The sequence below is a fragment of the Trachurus japonicus genome, chromosome 1, assembly GCF_045865225.1.
Source record: "Trachurus japonicus isolate A0001 chromosome 1, Traja_1.0".
In the NCBI taxonomy this organism is placed as follows: Eukaryota; Metazoa; Chordata; class Actinopteri; order Carangiformes; family Carangidae; genus Trachurus; species Trachurus japonicus.
The window spans coordinates 7765989-7787907 of NC_140907.1; the positions used below are offsets into that span (position 1 = coordinate 7765989).

The 21919-nt window shown below is 42.4% G+C and overlaps 1 protein-coding gene across 1 annotated transcript in view; it reads left to right on the forward strand.

The window, feature by feature from the left end:
• The window catches only part of LOC146991348 (neuronal acetylcholine receptor subunit alpha-7-like), a 68204-nt gene extending 48156 nt beyond the window's left edge, over positions 1-20048 (forward strand). The window contains exons 5-10 of the mRNA XM_085762279.1: positions 6382-6461; positions 7203-7370; positions 12727-12921; positions 13479-13565; positions 16568-16677; positions 17757-20048. Of these exons, the coding sequence (XP_085618405.1) occupies positions 6382-6461; positions 7203-7370; positions 12727-12921; positions 13479-13565; positions 16568-16677; positions 17757-18386 (1270 nt within the window). The 3' untranslated portion in view covers positions 18387-20048. The remainder of the gene's footprint in view (positions 1-6381; positions 6462-7202; positions 7371-12726; positions 12922-13478; positions 13566-16567; positions 16678-17756) is intronic.
• Positions 20049-21919: the final 1871 nt, after the last annotated feature.

Consider the following 21919-nt stretch of genomic DNA (forward strand, 5'->3'; position numbering starts at 1 on the left):
TCCAACACATGGCGGCTGAGCTGGGGGGCTATGAGCAAGCCCACACCAGCTCGCCGCCTCTCACCATGGGCAACTCCAGAGTGGAAGAGAGTCCAGCCTCTCTCAAGGAGTTGGGTTCCAGAGCCCAGGCTGTGCGTGGAGGTGAGCCCGACTATCTCTAGTCGATACCTCTCAGCCTCCCGCACGAGCTCAGGCTCTTTCCCCCCCAGCGAGGTGACATTCCATGTCCCTAAAGCCAGAGTCGTTGTCCGGGGATTGGGTCGCCGGGGCCCCCGCCCACGGCTGCCACCCAAAACACACGGCACCGACCCCTCATGGTCCTTCCTGCGGGTGGTGGGTCTACTGGAAGGCGGGCCCACGTCGCTCCTTCGGGCTGGGCCCGGCCGGGTCCCGTGGGCGGAGACCCGGCCACCAGGCGCTCGCCTGCGAGCCCCAACCCCAGGCCTGGCTCCAGGGTGGGGCCCCGGTGACGCCGATCCGGGCGACGTGAACGTCCTTGATATTGTTCCACTCATGAGGGGTTTTGGAACCGCTCTTAGTCTGACCCGTCACCTAGGACCTGTTTGCCTTGGGAGACCCTACCAGGGGCATTAAGCCCCGGACAACATAGCTCCCAGGATCATTCGGGTGCTCAAACCCCTCCACCACGGTAAGGTGGCGGTTCAAGGAGGGGCAGACGGACATTACATACGAGCAGCATGGAGGTATTTGGATGTTTTTTGGTGTGTCTTTTTGTTACGAAGACAGTTGGTATCCATTTGCAACCGTTATATGGACATGCACTGCTACACCGAGACCCCCTGTAACTCAGAGAAGCCACGGAGGACTCTGAAACTTCTCCCAGCCCTTAGTCCACATGAGGGTGAGTAGATAATGAGTGAAATTTCAACTTTAGGTGAACTATCCCTTTAAGGTTAGCTTTAGGGTAAGGTTAAGGGTTAGGGCTATAAGTCAGAGAAGTGGGAGGTCGGACTAATGGACGCAAAAATAAAGAAATGTATGGTCGGAGAAATGGGTAGTCGGACAGACGTCATGTGCCCTGTCGGGTTCAGGGCCCTGCCAGTCAGCTGATGTGTGGAAGCCCTGGTGCCACGGCCTCTGACTGTGAGAACTGGTTCTGCAGGCATGGGTTGACAGCTACAGGGAGCTCAGGAAGTGGGGAGGTGCTGAAGATCACAAGCCTCAGGCTGCTATGTTGGAGACTTCTCTGCACAAGAAGAAGGGTGACTCTGTGTGACTGCATGTCTCTTGTTGTGTATGCCTATGCAGCAAACAGCAAGGAGAACCTTCTCAGAGTCTCTGGTAGGTCCAGGAGAGTTCACAGCCTGGGAGCTACAGGCATAGTTGTTTTATCATTAGTTAGGACAAAGATCAATTTGGATGTGTTATTTTAGGGTGGCAGTTGCCCCACATCAACAAAGGTCTGGGTTTGAACCAGCTGCCCCCGGGTCTGTGTGGAGTTGGTATGTTCACTGGGGGTTTCCTCCCACAGTCCAGACACATGCAGGTGTTTATGGGGGACACTACAGGAGAATAGGGTAAACATTTTAACCTACAGATATCACCATGAAGCTTCCCAAGTTTATCAGTTACATTAAGACAAATGTTTTTTGTATTACAAGTCTTGTCAAATTTTATGTTTAAATATGTAAACAAGGCGATATCTAATGGAATATGTGCTAATTTGCATACATTTCCAGAACCAAAATCTGAACAATGGATAAAGCCACTTTCAAAATTATTGTTTTATTTTGTTGACATATTTGAGTCATACGTTTTTACAGAGAGGATTTTGGATATCTCTTTTTATCAGTCTGTAAATGAGAAAACACTGTCACCAGCTGTAAAAAATCTAATTTTGCCATTTCTTTAGGATTAAAATGTTGTATAAATCAGTCTGTGAATGATATATGACAGGAGGAGGAGAGAAAGGCGTGGAGTGGGTTTGACACAGCCGAGTCAGATCTTCACCAATCAAAGGAGCTCCTCTCCTCACCTTTAACTTGCAAGTTTGTCATTTTATACTTGGACATGGATGGAGGAGACAGCGACGCCAGAGGCCGCGTAAAGGACGCTCTCTCTCTCTCTCTCTCTCTCTGTCCTCCTCTCTCTCTCTCTCTGTCCGTCTCTTTTTTTCTCTTTTTTTTCTGTGATAGAGATGCTGAGTATACTGTAGTAGGCTATATACTGACTATCTGATACCGAGGCTGTTGTGGTGGACGAAGAGAGATGAAGAAGGTGTTTTGTTTTTCATTGCGGCTGCGTGATGCGGTCGCTCGCGCTAATGAATTAATAAGTAAATAAATAAATAAAGCAGATCATCACAACGGCAGAGTGGTATCTCAACACGGCAGCGACATGCAGTCATCCACCCTCAGTCCTGCTTGGGACATCCACAGCTGCTTTTCAGTGCCAGTTCGTCCCTGCTGTGTTAATTCAGGTGGAGTTTCCATTACGCTGCCGACAGCCTTTGATCTCTGCTTTGATCTGACGTCAGATGTGACGGGACAATCTATATAGATATAAATTCACATGTTGATTCCGTTAGTTGCATTAAATAGTGGTTATGGTGGATATTTATTGCATTGAAATGTGTCTGGAACTGTGGAGATCTGCCTGTGAGGTCTTGGTGACGTGTGTGCACTGCAGGTCAGTCAGCCAAACTTCCACTGCACCTGCTGCGCTCCGCCCTGCGCTGAGAGTAGACCAGGTTGGAGGTGGCGAGCTTTCAGCGCAACCTCGGCGGGACATTTTCGCACAAAACTTCCTCTGCACCAAGCTGAATCTGTGACGCCTCCCCCTGCTGCGCGGCCACGCCTATCTCAGCGCAGCGCGATCTGCCAATCTTCCAATTTGACTTTGCGCTAGGCTGCGCTGGTCGAAACTTGCATTAGACCAGCTGCGTTACCTTGCGCCACCTGCGCTGCGCCAGCAAACTAGGGCCCATAGTGTCTGTAAGTGCTGCTGAAGTGGAGATTTCAGGCGAGTCTGAGGAAAAACACATTTTTAGGAAACAGCCTTTACAGCCTGTAAATTGTACTTTTACGATTGGTTGCGGATACGGAGGAAATGACAATTTTTGGAGCCTACATAATTGTTCAGGAGAGAGAGAGCTTTACAATGATACCTGACATGACATGGGTCAGACAACAGGCACAGCACAGTATATCACAGTAGCATGTTAACCTTTGGTGAATTTAGGAGAAATCTACTGATGAAAGAGAAAAAATGAAGTAAAATAACCACCTTAATGTGGATATTCTACCATTTCTTTTGACTTTTCTGGATGATCACATGTTAAGGAAGAAAAATAGCACAACATTTCTAAATTGATCAGTGCATGTTTTTGCCTGTAGTGTCTCGCCTTATGTGAGCTTCCATGGTCCTTTCCAGGGTGTAGCCTACTGTCTGGGACTGGCTGCAGCCTCCCCTGCCACCCTCAAAAGGATGAGTATAGCTTATGGGTGGAGGTTATTTCACTTGCTGAGTTGTAATTATTCTTATATAGTTTGTTATCCGGTCCGACCCTTCAGTCTCTCTGATGTACAGCAGCTAAAAATGTGGCATGATGGTGTGCGATCTAAAAGGTAGACAGCTGTATGTTCTCTGTGTTCCCATTCCAACCCAGCAACAAACATACACTCTTGTCAGATGAATAATAAAGGAATGATTTGTCCCAACCCATGCAGGCATAATTCTGAATATTTCACCATTTACAGACACTTGGGAAGTTGGCACACACAAAGAGCCTTTGACTTTTCCACTTTCATTGTGCATCTTACGTAAATAATGTAAACCGTGTCCAGCTGTTTACATGTAGAGATGGTTTTGCTTGTGCATTCAGACTACACGGTGATATTGTCTTATCTACTTTGAAAGCATCTCTTGATGACGGTGTTGTTATACATATTGCAGGATGTTATTACAGGAATTAAATGTAAATGTGTGTTATGCCATTTCATTGTGCAATGGGGATGAGGATGAGAATATTAAAGCAGTATGTTCTATGTATTCAGCCGGGGCTTTGAATGAGGGGAGAGGCTTTCTGGTTATTTGTATAAGGGAATATAATGCAGGCCTTTGTTTATTTCTTCTTCTCCAGGAGCACATAAAGAGATATGTCTCTTTCTATGAGAGGTTCCTGAGTGGTTTCAGCAGGCCAGTCACTTCTACCTCTGATTATCTCCTGTTGTTTTTCTCCCCTACTGTGAAATCATCCTTTTGACAGCATTTATCTCTATTGAAAAAGAAAGCATGGCATTTTCTTTCAGATTTGTTTTTCATTTAATGGTGACATTAAGTTCTTAGAATCACAATGGTGACTTTTCTGTGCCCTTATCTATTCCACATGGCATATGACCTTTTGGAAACATGCTCTACTTGGCGATGTGATTAAAATGAGGTTAAGGCTATGCATCAAGGAGTTCACGGTGATGCTCATGTGAGCTCACAATTGATTTAGCCACGGTGTGTATATATGCATGCAAAAGGTTTACCAAACTGTTTTGAAACACTTTCTTATCCGGGCACTGACTGAATTTCCACTTATTAAAAGTATGGACTTCATGTTCACCATTCAGTGTATTTGCATTTGTGTTTTGATAAATGTTTTTTTTTAATAGGAAATTAAACCTTTCTCATTTGAAATGCTAATACCAGCCATTTAGTGCACGTTACTGTAGGTAGATGTTTTCCAAATACCGTTACAAGACCAAATGCTAATTTAGCTCATTTATTCCCAGCAATGGATAAAAGCAGAGGCAGTTGTTTTAAAGTATCCTCACGACCTCTTTGTTTTCACTGCGCAGTGAAAAGAGTTATTAGATTTAGATTATTGATACAGAGGCTATAAGTCTGCATTGAGTAAAGTGTTGTTTTGTTATATGCCTCCTGGGCTCAGTCCCAGTGCACTTTACTAAAATTTATGTTGTACTTGTCTAACAAAGAGACTCGGGAAAGAGTTTCAGCTTCCTCCTCACTTTCTCCCTCTGCTTCCACTTTCCTACTGTAATTGGTAGAAATGTACTAACGGACAGTAACAGATGATGGTGTGAGTCAGACTATTGTCTGGCACTAGATGAGCACTCATTCAATGTTCAAATTGAGCTGCATTCAGTCCACTGTGTACCTCACTCAGTGGTTTTATGGGGGTCACTGCAGATTGAAAGATATGAATAAATGCCATACAAAACAGGTTCTGGTGAATGAATGAATACTCTGCCATCACGGGAAGCCTTTTACTGCCTCATTACAGTTATATTTGCAGTCCAATATGTTCTTTTTTTTATTTTTCATCAGCTCCTCTATTTGTTCCATTATTCAGTGTAAAACCAGAACAGGACTCACTGGCGCACTGGTACTTTGAGCTAAACGCTGATGTCAGCTTTCTGCCGTGCTCACAGTGACATTTGTCATCCTCACCATCTGAGTTCATCATATCATATCACAACATGCTTACATTTGCTAATTAGCACAAATAAGTACAGACAGGGCTCAAGGGAATGTAATTTGTTATTCTGGTATTTCAAATTCTTGGGCTTGATGATAAAAGGTTTAGAGTAGAGGACCAGGTCGAAATGTGTGTAGCTACTGTATCTGTCCAAATAGTGGTTGAGATATTTCACTCAGCAAAAATGTTAATGTTACGGTAGGAAGAGGATCAGAATCAGAGGACTGTGGCTAAAAGGTAATGCACAGATTTCAATGAGTTTATGGCAGTAAGATTATGCACAAAATGACCTCATTTCTTTTGTGGATCTGCAAAGTGTTTCTTTTCTTAATGAATACTGCTTATTTGAATGAATGTCTATGGTCTTTTGAAACGTGTCCCTCTTGTTCAAAGAATTCAGCTAACCAGGATGAAATATTTCGATGCCTATTTTAACGGTGCTACGGCCCTGACTCTCCTTGACAATCATGATAACGACCATGAGGACATCTGTTCTCAGATATGCGCAGCCGTTAGCTTTTTATTCTCCGACAAAAAAATACGAATGTAGTCATTTCCCCGAGGCTTATATTTGTCCTTGTGAGAAATGTGTAATTTTCTGATTATGATGCCTGTTCTTCTGAATGAACATGATGCCTGTGTTTTTGAAGGACATCTTGATGGCAGACAACTATGTTTGTTTACCATGATCAGTTCAATTAAACAGTCTGGCTGTATCCCCACTAATCCCCCCCCTATATCGATGTCACCTTCATGCTCACCTGCCGCTCATTGTTGCATTCTTCTGCTTTTACCTTTGTACTTTCAACTCTGGCTTTGAAACTTCTCTCTCTGGCTTTTTCTCTTAAGTCTTTCTCATTCTATTGAACTTGACCTTTAAATGCTGCATTTATATTTTAACGCCACATCCAAACGTTCTTCTCTCCCTGCAGTGCTGACGAGAGGTTCGATGCTACGTTCCATACAAATGTGCTGGTCAATGCTTCAGGATCGTGCCAGTACATTCCACCAGGTGACACATTTCAATATATTTTTCAGTATCCTCTTCTCTTTCACTGGATGGATCAGTTTCTCTGCTCCTAACATTGTTGTTTAATCCTAATCATCACGTAACAGTCGACACAAACATCCTCAGCACTGTTATAATATAAAAGACATTATCATGTCTACTTTTCCCAGTAAGCAGATCTTTAGTGTGAAATGTTTTTGTCGTCTGGTTTACGTGCACCTCATCTTAATATAATATTTGTCTTCATCTTCTCTTATCATAGGACTGGCAACAAGCTGAGAGTTAGACACTGAATGACGCACAGCCATCTAATTTGTACTTTCCAGTAAAATTGTTTTATTGCAAACCAAAACCATGGCAACCAGGTTTTGATTGTGGCACACCATTAATGAGACTGAGATCGCTGCGCCTGAGTCATTTAACTACTTTGGTTTCTTATGTTTTGCATTGAATTTGTCAGTAAATTAGGCTGCTGTCTTCCCTGACAAACAGAGTTTAGACTTATGTTGGAATTTTACATTAGTTTGATGAATTGCACTGTGTTACATTACATCAGAAATAGTTTTGCTCAAGTGTTTTTGGCATGTTTTCATTTTTAATTATAGTGTCAGACAAGGTGTTTAACTCTGAAATTTGAAATGCAGAAGTTGACTTTGAATAAAACTAATAATGCAAGTAACTATTCACAACACATCCAAATGAATAAATGATTTAAAAGTATCCTTTCCCAACATGTCTCTTCAGGAATCTTAAAGAGCACCTGTTACATCGATGTACGGTGGTTCCCGTTTGATGTGCAGAAGTGTGACCTGAAGTTTGGCTCATGGACTCACAATGGCTGGCTGCTGGATCTCCAGATGATGGATGTAGACATCTCCACCTACATACCCAACGGAGAGTGGGACCTTGTAGGTAAGAAGGATGAGTGACAGGCAAATTAAGACACATTCAGGTGCACAACACCAGTACAACAAAATAAAAGGAAAGCAGCAGCGTGACCTGCAAGTCTTTGTGCATTTTAGCCTTAAAGTGGTCATTTGGAACAAATGAACAATTAACTAGTGAGTGAAAAAACTTTAAAGGAGACATATTCTGCCCCCTTTCCACAAATTAAAATAGTTCCCAGGTGTCTTAAAGACATGTCTGTGACATGCTTTGGTCAAAATACCTCAAGGATCAAACATCACAGCTCTTTTCAAAACATCCCTGGTGCACGACTGGTTTCAGTGCCAATGAACCACTGCTTGCCCCGCCCCACCCCTTCTACTGGTACCAGGTAGGGGTGGGGTTATGCAAATTACATCGCTGCAGGCACCCAAATATGTTAAAGAGCCTTCAAAAAGTGATATTTCCATAATACAGTATGTCCCCTTTAAATTGGCTGTTTGATACAAAAAACTGGGTAGAAAAACAAACAGAAAAGCCTCTGCATGCTGATATAACACGTGAGGCTTAAATTACTGAGTCATGGTCGTCTGCCTCCACCAACCAGCCAAGTTGCAGGAAATATGTTCAACATGTCGAATACGGCACAGCGTTGTGTAACGGCCAGAGGTGTTTTTGCATAACAACGTGATGTCACATTGAAGTGGAACGTTCATATAAAATGTCATCACTTAATCTTACTTGACGTTTGTGTTAAATTGTGTCATTCTGAATTTATACATTTTGGAGTTACACCCAAAAAGTTTGTGTTGCAGTGACCTTGACCTTTGACCTTTGGCGTTCAAACTCTAATCACTTCATCCTTGAGGCTACACGTGTTTGTGCCAGATTTAAACAAATTCCCTTCGGGTGTCACTGAGATGTCGCGTTCTTGAGAGCGCGACCGGCGGACAGATGGACGGCACAAAAATATTAAAGCCTGCGGCCCAGGCTGTCGTCGGCGTGGAGGCTTAGTGAGGTGTGAGGGCTGATGCTGGGATGGATTATAAATACATGTGAGTATCTGCCTGAGCATCAAATTGATTTTGAAAGCCTGACAAAGAGTCTGACAAAGAGACATTAAACATCTTCATGTCATATCGCAGGGAGTTAAGACATCCAGTTCCTGTTCCAGCTCTGACAGCAGGTGCTTCAGTAACATCAGCCTCCTGCTAAGATGCCACTCTCACTGACACCTTCATGTCTATGTCAAATAGCGCTGATACACTGGAGAGTATTGCAGCTGTTCAGCTGTTTCGCGCTTCCTGCTGATGAATTCATACAGTAGACTCTGATAGACTTTGATTATATACATTTATCTCATAAAGAGGGATCATTAAAGGAGAACTGCGGTCGTTTTCTAAATAACGCTCTACAGCTCTAGGTCCCCGAGTGCTACCATAGAAAAAGACCCGAGAAAAATATGTGCAGCCCGGACCTAGCTCTCCTCCTGCTAGCTGCTACACTGCAGTTAAACAGCAAAGTAATGGGGGCAGAACTTTAAAACTGTGACTTTGACCTCTATTATGCTCAAAATATCACTACACATGCTTTGCAACATCCACCAGTGCCTTACCACACAACACTGACTGTGCATAAACTCCGTTAATATGAGAGAGCAGTGCTACATGTGTGTTTTTGTCACGTAGCTCTGTTCATGCTGGCTTCCTTGGTAGACCTTACTGGTCAACTGTCGAGCGAATGCCCAGTCTGCATGGGTGCAGAAAGTGGAAGGAGAATATGTCCAGATCCGATGTTGAAGAGATGGAGGAACATTTTGAATTTGATGGCTGTGCATGTTTATTCGAACCAGAATATACAGATGAGGAGCAGTCTGCATTGATATGGAAACAGTCCCAAGATCTACAGTCTACCAAGGAAGCCAGCATGAACAGAGCTACGTGACAAAAACACACATGTAGCACTGCTCTCTCAGAGTTTACTTTATGCACAGTCAGTGTTGTGTGGTAAGGAACTGGTGGATGTTGCAAAGCATGTGTACTGATAATTTGAGCATAATAGAGGCCAAAGTCACGGTTTTAAAGTTCTGCCCCCATTACTTCACTGTTTAACTGCAGTGTAGCAGCTAGCAGGAGGAGAGCTAGGTCCGGGCTGAACATATTTTTCTCAGGTCCTTTCCTATGGTAGCACTCGGGGACCTGGAGCTGTAGAGTGTTATTTAGAAAATTATATAAAATATCTCTTTGATTGGGAGCTGGTGCATCACTCAGCCACTCCCTATCTAAAGATGGCTTTCAGCCACTATCGAATGTTTGCCTGATGAAGGTTGTTTAGACCAAAACGTTGCAATAAATATTCAATGAAGCAAGTTATTCAGTGTGCGGGACTCTACTTTCTTTTCATGATTTAGAAAATGGCCGCAATTCTCCTTTAACTAAGTAACACTAGATGAAGCATGGGCAGTTCCTGTCGCTCTCTCCTGGTTCCTCTGCTTCCTCCTACAGTTCAAAGACATGCACTCTAGGTTGACTGACTCTAAAATTGTCCATAGGTGTGAATATGAGTGTTTGTGTGTGTTGTTGGTCTAAAATGTGGCCCCTATGATGGACCCCGGCCTCGTCCTCTGTCACCTGGGATTAGCTCAAGCCAATCCCATCTGACAAAGGCCGAGGCCAAAACATGTTTCTGCCAAAACATCTCAAGCCATTATTCACTGCTGTGACTCAGGAAAGGGGAGGTCGTGGGCACACTTACAGTTTAAAATGTAAGAATGTGTCCCTGCCAAAGTACGATATAAAGCATCTATCTATGTGTGAATTAATTTTGGGGAAAGAAGCCAAAACACAACTGGGTGTTTTAGGTCATTCTGTCTCCAGGCATATGGGTGCTCTTGAAGGTGAAGTGGTTGTCTAGACAAAATGATGCAGCTGGGCTCGTTTGCACAGAGATAAAGGGTGCAACTGCAATGTCTTGATTTTGTCAGAGTATATCAAATTGAAATATATAAAAACTTCCACTCGTACCTGCCCATATAATAAATAGATAAGTTCTTTATCTTTGTGCCATTACTGTAAAGTCAGTAAAATCTGGAAACTCAGAGAATTATGGGACAATGTGCTGAGTGATTCAAATCATCTCTTTTTGTTGTTGTTGATAGAGCATGGCTGAAAATAATATGGTTGAAAATAACATTGTAATTTTCATGATTTCCCACCTTGTTTCTTTCTTGGTCCTTTCCTCTCAAACTCTGTCTGCTCTGCCCTTTGTCTGTCCCTTCCCTAGAAACACAAAAAGAAAGAGACTGACAAATTGAAGATAAGATATATATCCTTAATCCTAATTTATCCCAAATAAATATCCTGGCTACTACTCTCTTCTCCTCTTTCTGTCTTGTTTACCATCCTCTCTGTGTGTGTGTGCAAATGAAGAACTCTCATCATCTCCAACCTAATTTTGTGTGTTAATCAGAGGGCAACAGACGAGTTCATATTCATACACACACACACACAAACATACACACATACACACAAAGTCACTGGCCCCAGCTGGCTGGGGGAATGGAGGGGGAAGCCATGGGTGTGTGTGGTGACAGCTGGCCCAGGGATGGTTCACTTAATTCAGGCACAGCCAGGCGGCAAGCTGGCCAAGAACACACACTGTCCTGGTGCCTCAGAACATACCCATGCCCATGCCAGCGAATACACACACACACACACACACACACACACACACACACACACACACACACACACACACACACACACACACACACACACACACACACACACACACACACACACACACACACACACACACACACACACACAGGCAGGATGTGGCGGTTGCATCTGCAGGTCGGCAATCCATCAAATTAATAGATGGCCTACAAAAGCTATTTCTCCACAGTGTTCAGGTGACACAGTTTAAATGATATAAAATTGAATCTGTACAATTAAATGTGAATTGAATTTCCAAGGGAATGAACACTACACACAAACACACACACAAACACACACACACACCCTCTCTGGGCTAAAATCAAGTTTGTTTTTGTGACACCTCATCCCAGAACGAGTTGTGTATTTTGAATATGTTGCTGATTAAGCATCAAGGCTTCATTCAGAATCACTTAACACTGCAGCTGATGCAGACGGCTGTGCAGTGATGCTTGAACCATAATCAAATCCACAGCGTTTGATTTTCACTCACCAGTATTTGTTGACTGACGCACAAGTGACTCTCTCACACACAGAAACACACAAAAACACTGAGCGTGCTGATTGTTGACTTTGATGAGAGTTTAAAAGGTCAACACACAAAGTTAACTTGCACTTTGAAGTGATTGTGCGCATGTGAAATCTATCAGCTTCCTTCTCACTCAGAGTTTCATCATGGCTTTTAACAGAACTAACTGAGATTATAAGCTCTGTGGTGCTTGTGAGTGATTTGTAATTGTTTTTGGAAGTCTAGTGGGGTAGTATAATGTCGAAGCAAAATATAATTGATTGCAAAGTTCACATCTAAATAAGTCAAACCGTTTTTGGACTTATTTTTCCTATTAATTGGTTTGACTTCCTACAACCCACTAAAGCAACAAACTGCAGCCAATGAGCCACAGACTCACTTTGTTTTCAAAAAGGAACCTGTCATTTGACAACAGCAGACAAGTTGCTATAGAAAACATTATTTATGACTTAAAAGCACAAAGTTCAGGACCTGGGACTTGACAGTGGTCGTCTTGTCTAACAATAACCAGAGCTGTGCTCCGTCGTGCTTTTCAATTTCGCTAAAATCTGTCGTCATGCACAAGGTGAAACAGTGTTGAAGTCATTTTTATATTAAAAGGTTGCTTCATGTCATCGGCGTATTATGTACGGTATTAGTTCAGAGTGCTTTTGTTGTTTTCCAGTGACAAGCTGCTTCCCACATACTTACCAAGAAAGTAATTTATGGTAAAATCCTAATATTCCCCAAAAGCATCTAGTGCAGAAACATTTGTATGCAGGTTAAGTTTGAAATTTCACCTGCTGATGCAGAAAATGTAGATTAAACAATCTATTTGAAAGAACAAAGTAGGTGGATCGAGAAACATTTATCGAATGAATGACCCCCATTTGTTATTTAATTCAATTTCAATGAAATTGAATTAAACTGGTGACTTTCTGCTCATAAAGCTTAACGACAGTTAAGTGCTCCTCTGTGCTAAGCAAATTTAACACTTACGCACTTTTGAATCAGTACACCACAGCTGTGAAGTGGCAGCTTATTTACTGTATCTTTGAAGTGTATTGAGCCCAGCAGAGCAGGGTGCTGGACCTTTATTCTATAACTGTGTGTCTTTGACCTCTAATGATCTCCTCCCACCTCTCCATTCACCCCGCAGGTGTTCCAGCTAAGCGTAATGAGCTGTACTATGACTGCTGTAAAGAACCCTACCCCGATGTGACGTTCACAGTCACCATGCGCCGCAGGACACTCTACTACGGCCTCAACCTGCTCATCCCCTGTGTGCTCATCTCTGGTCTGGCTCTGCTGGTCTTCCTGCTCCCTGCTGACTCTGGAGAGAAGATCTCACTGGGTACAGAGCAGAACACACAGATCAGTACACACCCTGCAACCAAACACACACATACACACACATTCCCTCACAGTAACACAAAGGGACAATGATTCATGATTATAATCATACATGCAGACAAAAATGTCTCTCTCCCCAGCCTCGGTGATCTCACACACCAGGTGCTGATGCATTTGCTAACCCAGCTATTTGTCATGGCTCTATGCTAATCCTGACATTACGGCTGTGAATTAGCATTTATGTTGGATTCTGTTCATTTACTGGATGAATAAAAGCTCCGTTACAAACGACACACCTGGACCTGAAAATGCCAGGTTGATTCTAAATGCCATTCAGCGAGACAGGGTCAGAGTAAATATAGAAGTGTGAGTGTTCCCTCGAGGGAAGACAAAGAAGAAAAAAAAGAATATTTGAATATGAATCACAGCTGTTTCCACATTTTTGAATCAACCAGCTGCAAGTCATCATTAAAGAGAAGACAAGTCTACAATGAAAGGTATTTTTTTCCTTTGTGTTTCCGTTCTGCTCATCTTTGTCTACTGTCTCTTTTCCCCCAGGCATCACAGTGCTGCTGTCTCTAACCGTGTTCATGTTGCTGGTAGCAGAGATCATGCCTGCCACCTCAGACTCTGTTCCTCTGATTGGTAAGACACTTGCCTGTCTATGCTAATTACTGCTCTTTTTAATGATCTCTTGACTTTGAAAATTATGGAAAAGACAGAATAACAATTACCTAAAATAACTAGATTTGAGTTTGTGAGTGCTAGATAGCAAATATTGTTTTTGTTCTGTGTGCAGATAAATGTCCTCAATACAACACACCCAAATGCATACAGACACACTAATGGACTCTTTGGAGCACATAGCTATTTGCACATTTGCACATTTTATTAATAATAATATGTAAAGCACATAAAAAACTGAATGGAGTATTTTCTCATCCAGGAGTGGATATGAATACAAAATGTCTGGATGGAAAATATAACACTATCAAACACCTTGTTAGGAAAGCTAACATTAACTGTATTGTTTACATTTCAGCAAGCATGCTAATTAGGAAGCTTTATTTTATTTAAGTTTTTGTTTGTTTTGCCCTTGAATAGAGCCAGGGTACAGCTGTTCAACTCTGTTCTCATTGTTTGTGCTGTGCTAGGCTAACAAACCAATTGTAACGTCCATTCTTTTAATGTTGTGTCATGTAGGCTACATGGGAGAAAGTTATCAAGAAAAAGGCCTTTATTCACTACTGGGTTTTAAAGGCGACACATTATGCCCCCTTTCCACAAATTAAAATAGTTCCCAGGTGTCATAAAGACATACATGTGACATGTTTTGGTCAAAATACCCCAAGGATCGAACGGCTGGTTTCAGTGCCTGTCCCTTTAAATGCAAATCAACCACTACTTGCCCCGCCCCTTCTACTGGTACCAGGTAGAGGTGGTGTTATGCAAATTCGAATCCTAGTTACATCACTGGAAGACAACTGAGGGAACAGCTCATAAAACCACATGGATTTCAACCTACAGTAGGGAGCCTGAACATTACAGTTTATTTTGTCAATTCTCACGGCAAGACAAACACCAAATATATGTTAAAGGGCCTTCAAAAAGTGATATTTCCATAATATGTCCCCTTTAAAGGTAAGATGTGGTAATGCAGATCTGAGAACTAGGAATACACCAGTCATAAAACTCTAAGGTACACAAAACAATTAGCCTATAAAAGGACTTTTTTGTGTGAACACATTGCGGTGTAGTTCTTCTGACCATCACACTCGGCCGTCCATCTCACTGGGCAACCAGAGGAAGACGCTCTCGAAGAAGAAGGCAGATGGTTGCTATGTGTGTCACTGAGATGCATGATGATGTTCCTTTTTCATCTTTGTCTAGAGTTTAGCACTACATTCACTCATGATGTGTGGATGAGAAGTCGCTCCATTCATTCCTGCTTGCTATGTTGTCATTAGTCAGCCTGACTGTCCCTGTCTACCTGTGGCTGAACCCACACTGAACCCATTGGATTTCATCCTATTTCACATTCCAGCCGGACTGCAGCTGACCTTCATCCTGACCCAAACCCTGTGGACATGCCAGATAGTTTTACAGTTTGGTTGCTGGGTCAGTGTGGAGGTATCTTCTCATTAGCAGACAGACAGATAGAGGAAAACTGATGAGTACACCAAGAATCATTTACCCAGCAGGCAGTTGGCCTTGTTGGGTTGTGCTTTCTAAAGAACAGCTGAATGTACTGCTGAGATATTCACTCCTCATATTTACACTGCAGGGCACTTTATGCAGGAACATTTTCATTCCGCGCACAGACTGACAGATATGATGTTGTCGGGTAAAGGGGCTGAGCCCGGGAGATTGCTGATGCAGGATGTGGAGATCATGCTAAGTGTACAACACAAAGAGTAGCATTGTATAAGAGCGGAGTGATAAAGAGCAGAGGAGACAAGGCAGTCGGCCATGAGACGAGAGGGGAGGCTGCAGACAGAGATGATGCTCAGCTTCATTTGGCAGCTCAGTGACATAAAACGAAGCCATTAGCAAACTTGCCTTTGCTGGAGTAGTTATATTAACACAGTGCAGATGGAGCAGAACTGATAGATCGAAGCCAAACTAAAAACCTCCTCAGCATTCGCAGCATTCGCTCCGACAGGTTTTCACACAGCTGCCATTATTGTTCGTGGAAATGTATATGAGTGATTGGCCCTCCTTTCTGTGAGGTCGCCGCCATCGCAGCTGGGTCCAAAATGAAAAAATGAGGGAAACGTCTTATGTTTGTGTGTGTGACTGGGCCAGTGCATTTTCCATTTCTCTGTGGCTTACGGTGCCTTGGAGCCAGAGTGTGTGTTTTGGTTGGTTTTGTAGATTAGAAAAACAAAATGTTAGTCATTCTCCATCCAACCCCCTGTGGTGTTCTGACCTCAGGTCTGTTGACAGGGATAAACTCCCCACTGAATAACCAACTGACAGTTGGTGCTGCCAGAATATCATGCTCACCCCTCATGTTTCCTTCTCATATGTAATAATATTAGTCATCAGATCATAATTCAATCTGCACATGATGGCCTGTAAGTGAATTATGTATATATTGTTTATTACTGTTGACAAGGTATATTTTGTATATTAAATATGGGTGACACTTTATAGCAAGTACACATTATTAAGCATTAATAAATACTGAATTCCTCATATAACGCATGAATACTCAGTATGTAGTTTATAAATACAGTTAGTGCTTATCAATGATGAGTAAAACATTTTAACTGTTTATAAACAACATACTAATGAGTATTCGTGTGTTATAAATGATGAACTCTGTATTTAATGCTTAATTAATAGTTAATAGTGTGTACTTATCATGAAGTGTTACCTAAATATGGATTCTTATAGTATCATGTCACTTGTATGATCATTGTAATTTATGAATTTTAATATTTTAAATGGAGTAATGTAACTTAACAATGTTCCACTGGGGATTAATTAAGTATTTCCAGTTCTGTTTCTGATATGTAGATATGAGCTTTTAATTGAAAATGCACAGTTTAATTTCACATAATGAGTTATGAATTCTTCCTCTGTGTTTATTGTTCTCTATCCCACACTGCTGGTGTTTATTTACATGATCTTCTCCTCTACAGCTCAGTACTTTGCTAGCACCATGATGATAGTGGGCCTGTCTGTGGTGGTAACAGTCCTGGTACTACAGTTCCATCATCATGACCCACATGGAGGGAAGATGCCTAAATGGGTATGTTAGCATTTTATTTTTATACTTAATCTTCATCATAAGCAATTATCAAATAACCATAACAGTCAACTGTGAATCAGGGCTATTTGCCGGAGTATTTAGTTGACATTTTTTTAAACATTCACAAATGTGTGAAACACAAAGATTTGACTAAAAGCAAGCGAGTGTGAACACAACACTTAATTATATCTATTTGTAATTTGCAGTATTTATTAAAAGGTTTTATTTATTGTAAGGTTGAGTTAGTAAATGTTAGTAGGACATAAAAGCACATTGTGGATCATCACCTACATAAATCTTGACATATTTAAAGGGGTAGTTCAACATTTTGGCAAGTTTACCCATAGCCATAATCCTGATAGTCAGAGCAGTAAGTTTGTTACATTTAATTGTCAGTGCAAGCTATTTTTAGAACGGTGGAGCAGAGCCGTGAGCTGCTCAGAGCTACACTACGGAGGCTCATGGAATTTCTTGGTTTCCCTCATCAAACTCATCAAATACACAATCCAACAACTCCAAAATGCTCTCACGGACAAGTTGTGACCTGCACATTCACCACGCTATGAGATAATAATGGAACATTACGAGACAGAGTTGTTTTCGAGGCAAATGCAGAGACTGCTTACTGAAAAACTGCCCTTGATGGGAACACGCATCAGCCGTTTTGCATGAATTTAACTAAAAACATTTGTTTTTGGAGTTGTTGGATTGTGTATTTGATGAGTTTGATGAGGGAAACCAAGAAATCCCATGAGCCTCCGTAGTGTAGCTCGAGCAGCTCACGGCTCTGCTCCACCGTTCTAAAAATAGCTTGCACTGACAAATAGTGATGACAAACCTACTGCTATGACTAAAGGGATTATGGCAATGGGCCAGTTTGCCAACATGTTGAACTTTCCCTTTAACTCTTGCAGAAGGAAGACAGAAACAATGACATTTCTACTCTTCTCTCTATTTGCTTCTGTTTTTGTGTTTCATTTTTATCATTCATCTCTTCATCTGTATTCTAACACAACCTCTCCTGCCCTTCCCACCTCTCTCTCCCCCGACTCCCCGCGTCCTCTTGCTTCTTTACCCAGGTCCGAGTCATCCTCCTCAACTGGTGCGCTTGGTTCCTCCGCATGAAGAAGCCTGGAGAGGAAAGCAAATCAGCCGTGAGCTCCAGTAGCCCCCCGAACTACAAATACACCCACCCCTCCCCTCACCACACCAGCACCAGCAGCATTCCGATGAGCACCATTCCCGGCCAGGCGTCCACCCAGTCGACCACGACCAACGGGAGCATGAACCTGTACTTCGGCTACCACTCGATGGGCACAGACAGCCCCGCTTTCCCACCCAGCACCGACTCGGGTGTGGTGGTGTGTGGCGGTGGAGGAGGAGGAGGAGGAGGAGGAGGAGGAGGAGGAGGCGGCTGCCATCCTAACGGTTCATCCCCGCACGACATCCACCAGTCGGAGCCGACCCGGACTTTGCTGCTGGAGCAGGTCCCCGAAATTTCCCACATCCTGGAGGAAGTGCAGTACATTGCGAGGCGCTTCCGGGAGCAGGACGAGGGGGAGGCCATCTGCAGCGAGTGGAAGTTTGCGGCGGCGGTGGTGGATCGGTTATGCCTGGTGGCCTTTTCGCTGTTCTCCATCATCTGCACCTTCACTATTCTCATGTCAGCTCCCAATTTCATCGAGGCTGTGTCCAAAGACTTCACATAAGCCTGACGTCCTGAGGAGAGAAGCAGACAGAGGCAAGGCTATGGTTAAAAGGAAAAGAAAAAAGAATCCAGACACAATTAGAACTGAGCCACATGAGCCTCCCTGCCTCTGCTGTGTGACCTACCACGAGATCCAGATGTTTTAAGTGTTACAAGTAACAATATAGAACCGAACCTTTCCCTCTTTCTTCACGTGTTTGTCAGTAACACCTGGGTGTTTTGGGGTGATGTGTTTTAACCATTTCAGGACGCCTCTCATAGAATATGCCAGTAGGACGTCGAGGCTGCATACTGTAGTTAAATTATGTAAAAAACCTCACACTAATGCACTTTTCACCTGTATCCCCGCTGCACCACATCGTTCACCTCCCACCGCTCGGGCTTCGTCACTCATCTCTCCCTTTCTCCTTCTTCCAGTTATTTCTTTTCTCCCCACTGTAGTCCTTTAGAAACATCTCAGTATCTTCAGCTGTCATACACGCAGTTCTGTCAATACACAGTTTTTTTTTCAGGCCTGTATTCTAGTTATGCTAGTGTTTTGTACTTTGTAAATAAATCTATAACTGTGGTGAGATGAGGTGATACATTTTCTAGTAAGTGACTTTACTCAGACATATTGACATGTTGACCTGCAGCACTGTATTAATGATTATTCTTATTTTCAACTCAAGAGTTGTCCAGATTCAGTTTTCTCCAACAGCCTGAAAACCCAAACAAAACCATCCAGCCTTCACATCTCTGAAACTGGAAACAGTTTCTCCAAAACTGACCAAAATGATTAATTTATTATTATTATTATGAAAACATTTGCATCTTTTTTCATGTATGCTCGGACTTGATCGCTCTTTCCTCGCCTCTATTCAGTCAGCCATTTCTCTTTCTTTTTACCACCAGTCTTCTCATTTCCTTCATGCACAACTCAGACCCAGGTCCTGTATCTATACGGATGAAAAAGTTTTATTATGACGAGTAAAAGTCACACTTAAAGGTGACATAGAAGACATTTACAGTTTTGCTCTTTCTAAGTCAATTTATTGGACCACAAAATGACTTCAGCATCTCAGCCGCCGGATCTCCGAACAGCTTCCATCTACAGTGCTACACAGCGTAGCGTGATTAGCATATGATACACTACATGTAGTTGACAACGCATTTATCTTCTAAGATTGATTGAGTGTTTATCTGACAGTGTGTTGCTGTATTCAGAGAGAGTACAACTGAAAGACAATACTTGTTCTGTGAGAGGGATTTTTATCTGTGCTCTGAAAGGACATCGCCCCCGTGCAGATGCATTTGAAACTAATCTTTTGTAGTGCAGAGTGCTTTGTGTGTTTTTACTCTCTAATACTCAGCAAAAAGGCAAACACTTTCTTCTCTAATCTCTAGTAACAACATGCAGCAAGGATTAGCAGATGACCTTATGTAAGAGATTTGTGTTCAACCTTGACTCTTATCACCATCTGAGTGTTTTCTCTGATCCTCAGCAGGACGAGGCATTGTGTGATTTCCCTATTTTTTACACAAGCACCTGAACAGACTTGTCCAACTTGGCCATATTAAAGGGATAGTTCAACATTTTTGCAAATTAGCCCATTGCCATAATCCCTATAGTCATAGCAGTAGGTTTGTTACCTTTATTTGTCGGTGCAAGCTATTTTTAGAACGGCGGAGCAGTTTTCCTCATCGAACTCATCAAATACACAATCCAACAACTCCAAAACGCTCTGGTGGACAAGTTGTGACCTGCACATTCACCACGCTATGAGATAATAACGGAACGTTACGAGACAGAGTTGTTTTCGAGGCAAATGCAGAGACTGCTTGCCGAAAAACTGCCCCAGACAGGAACGCGCATCAGCGGTTTTACATGAATTTACCTTGAAAATGAATGAAGTCTTGAGAGGAAAAGGGGGAGGAATGGAAGAAGCAACAAACAGTTTACTGTGTGACTGCTACAGGAATAGTCAGTGGAATTGGATTTGCGCTGTTGCAGCTAATCAATAAGCTGAGTACTAATAGCTGCCACCCATTGAGTCCAACACTGGACAGCGTGTAAATGTCATATCCTCTCATAATGGGCACAGGAAGAGGTGAAGACAATGCTGGCGGCGGCGCTTTGGCCTATTCATTGTAGACAATGCTTTGAAAATGTGATCAATATTCTTGACAAGTCTAACCCAGGATGTGATATTTACATTTTGTCTCAACGTCACAAATATGATCTGTTTTTCATCAAATGCAAATGCACTGTTGAACTGTTGAAAGAACAGGTTGACATTTTGGGTTTCTTGCCCAGGGTTAAATGGCATGGAGCATAAAGAAAAAGCCACCAGCCACTAATATGTTGGCTCAGCTTAACACAAAGACTGGAGACACAGGGTGAACAAGAATGACTATACATAGATAATTACCATGGTAAATGTGAAGCTACATCCAGCATCTGTGGTTACATACAGTAGCTTGGCATAAAGACCAACCATCCAAGACTCCAGGATGTTTTGTCACCTTTAGACAGAGCCAGGCTAATCAAGTAGGCCACAGATTTGTTTACAGTTTAGCTTGTCTAGCTTTGGTAGGCTTATAATTAGCTTTTTATTCAAACAGACTCAAAAGTGGTATGAATTGTCACATCATCTTATTCTTGGCAAAGAGGCAAATTCCCCCAAAGGTCAATCTGTTCCTTAGATATTGGTCAGTTTGTGTTGTATGTTTCAGGGGTCACTGCAGGTGAAAATGGAGAGCTAAACATTGTTGATATGAGAGAACAAAGCTGGTTTATTCATGTTTTCTCAGAATACATGCAGGGTTTCTAATTTGCCTGCCAAAGTCCATGGAAACTGAAGGGGATATGGCTACTGTTAGCGTAAAAAACTTGATCTGTGACTCATCCTGGAGAATATGAACACTGGAGACCACAGCTGACATACAGTTAAGGGGTGCCACTTGGACCGACAGCTGACGGCAGCCGCTGATGTAGATACTCCGACCCTTTTCTATTGTTGCTTACTGCTGTTGATGTCTGTTCTGTAGATTTCCACAGGAGGAGCAGTCGTAGCACAGAAAGAGGCTGTATATGTAATGAAAACATGAGACAAGAGAAACAATTGCAGCTGAAGCCACACAAGTAGCTCAAATAGTTCAAAAAAAGAAAAAAAGAAGTGAAATTGTGCTGACTAATATTGAAAAGTGAAGATGTGACTGTTTGCTTTTCTCATCCTATCATAGGATTTTCTTTTCTTTTTTAAAATCACCAGTGTAGTATTTTGGTCGAATCGAGTGTCTTTTTCTTTGTGGTCTGTGCCTCTCTGCTGAATATGATTCATTCCCCTTTGAAGGATGTACATACATGCTCAGTGTACATGACTATTTGCGAAAAATAAATGAGAAATGTACTGATTTGCTGGCATCTGAGTGGCTGACATGCTACCATTCCTGCTATAATTCACTAAAAATGCACATGATGCTTTGACTCACCAAAAGTTGTCGGATCATCATCATCTATCTGTTGAAACAACGCTACTGCTGTTGAGCTAC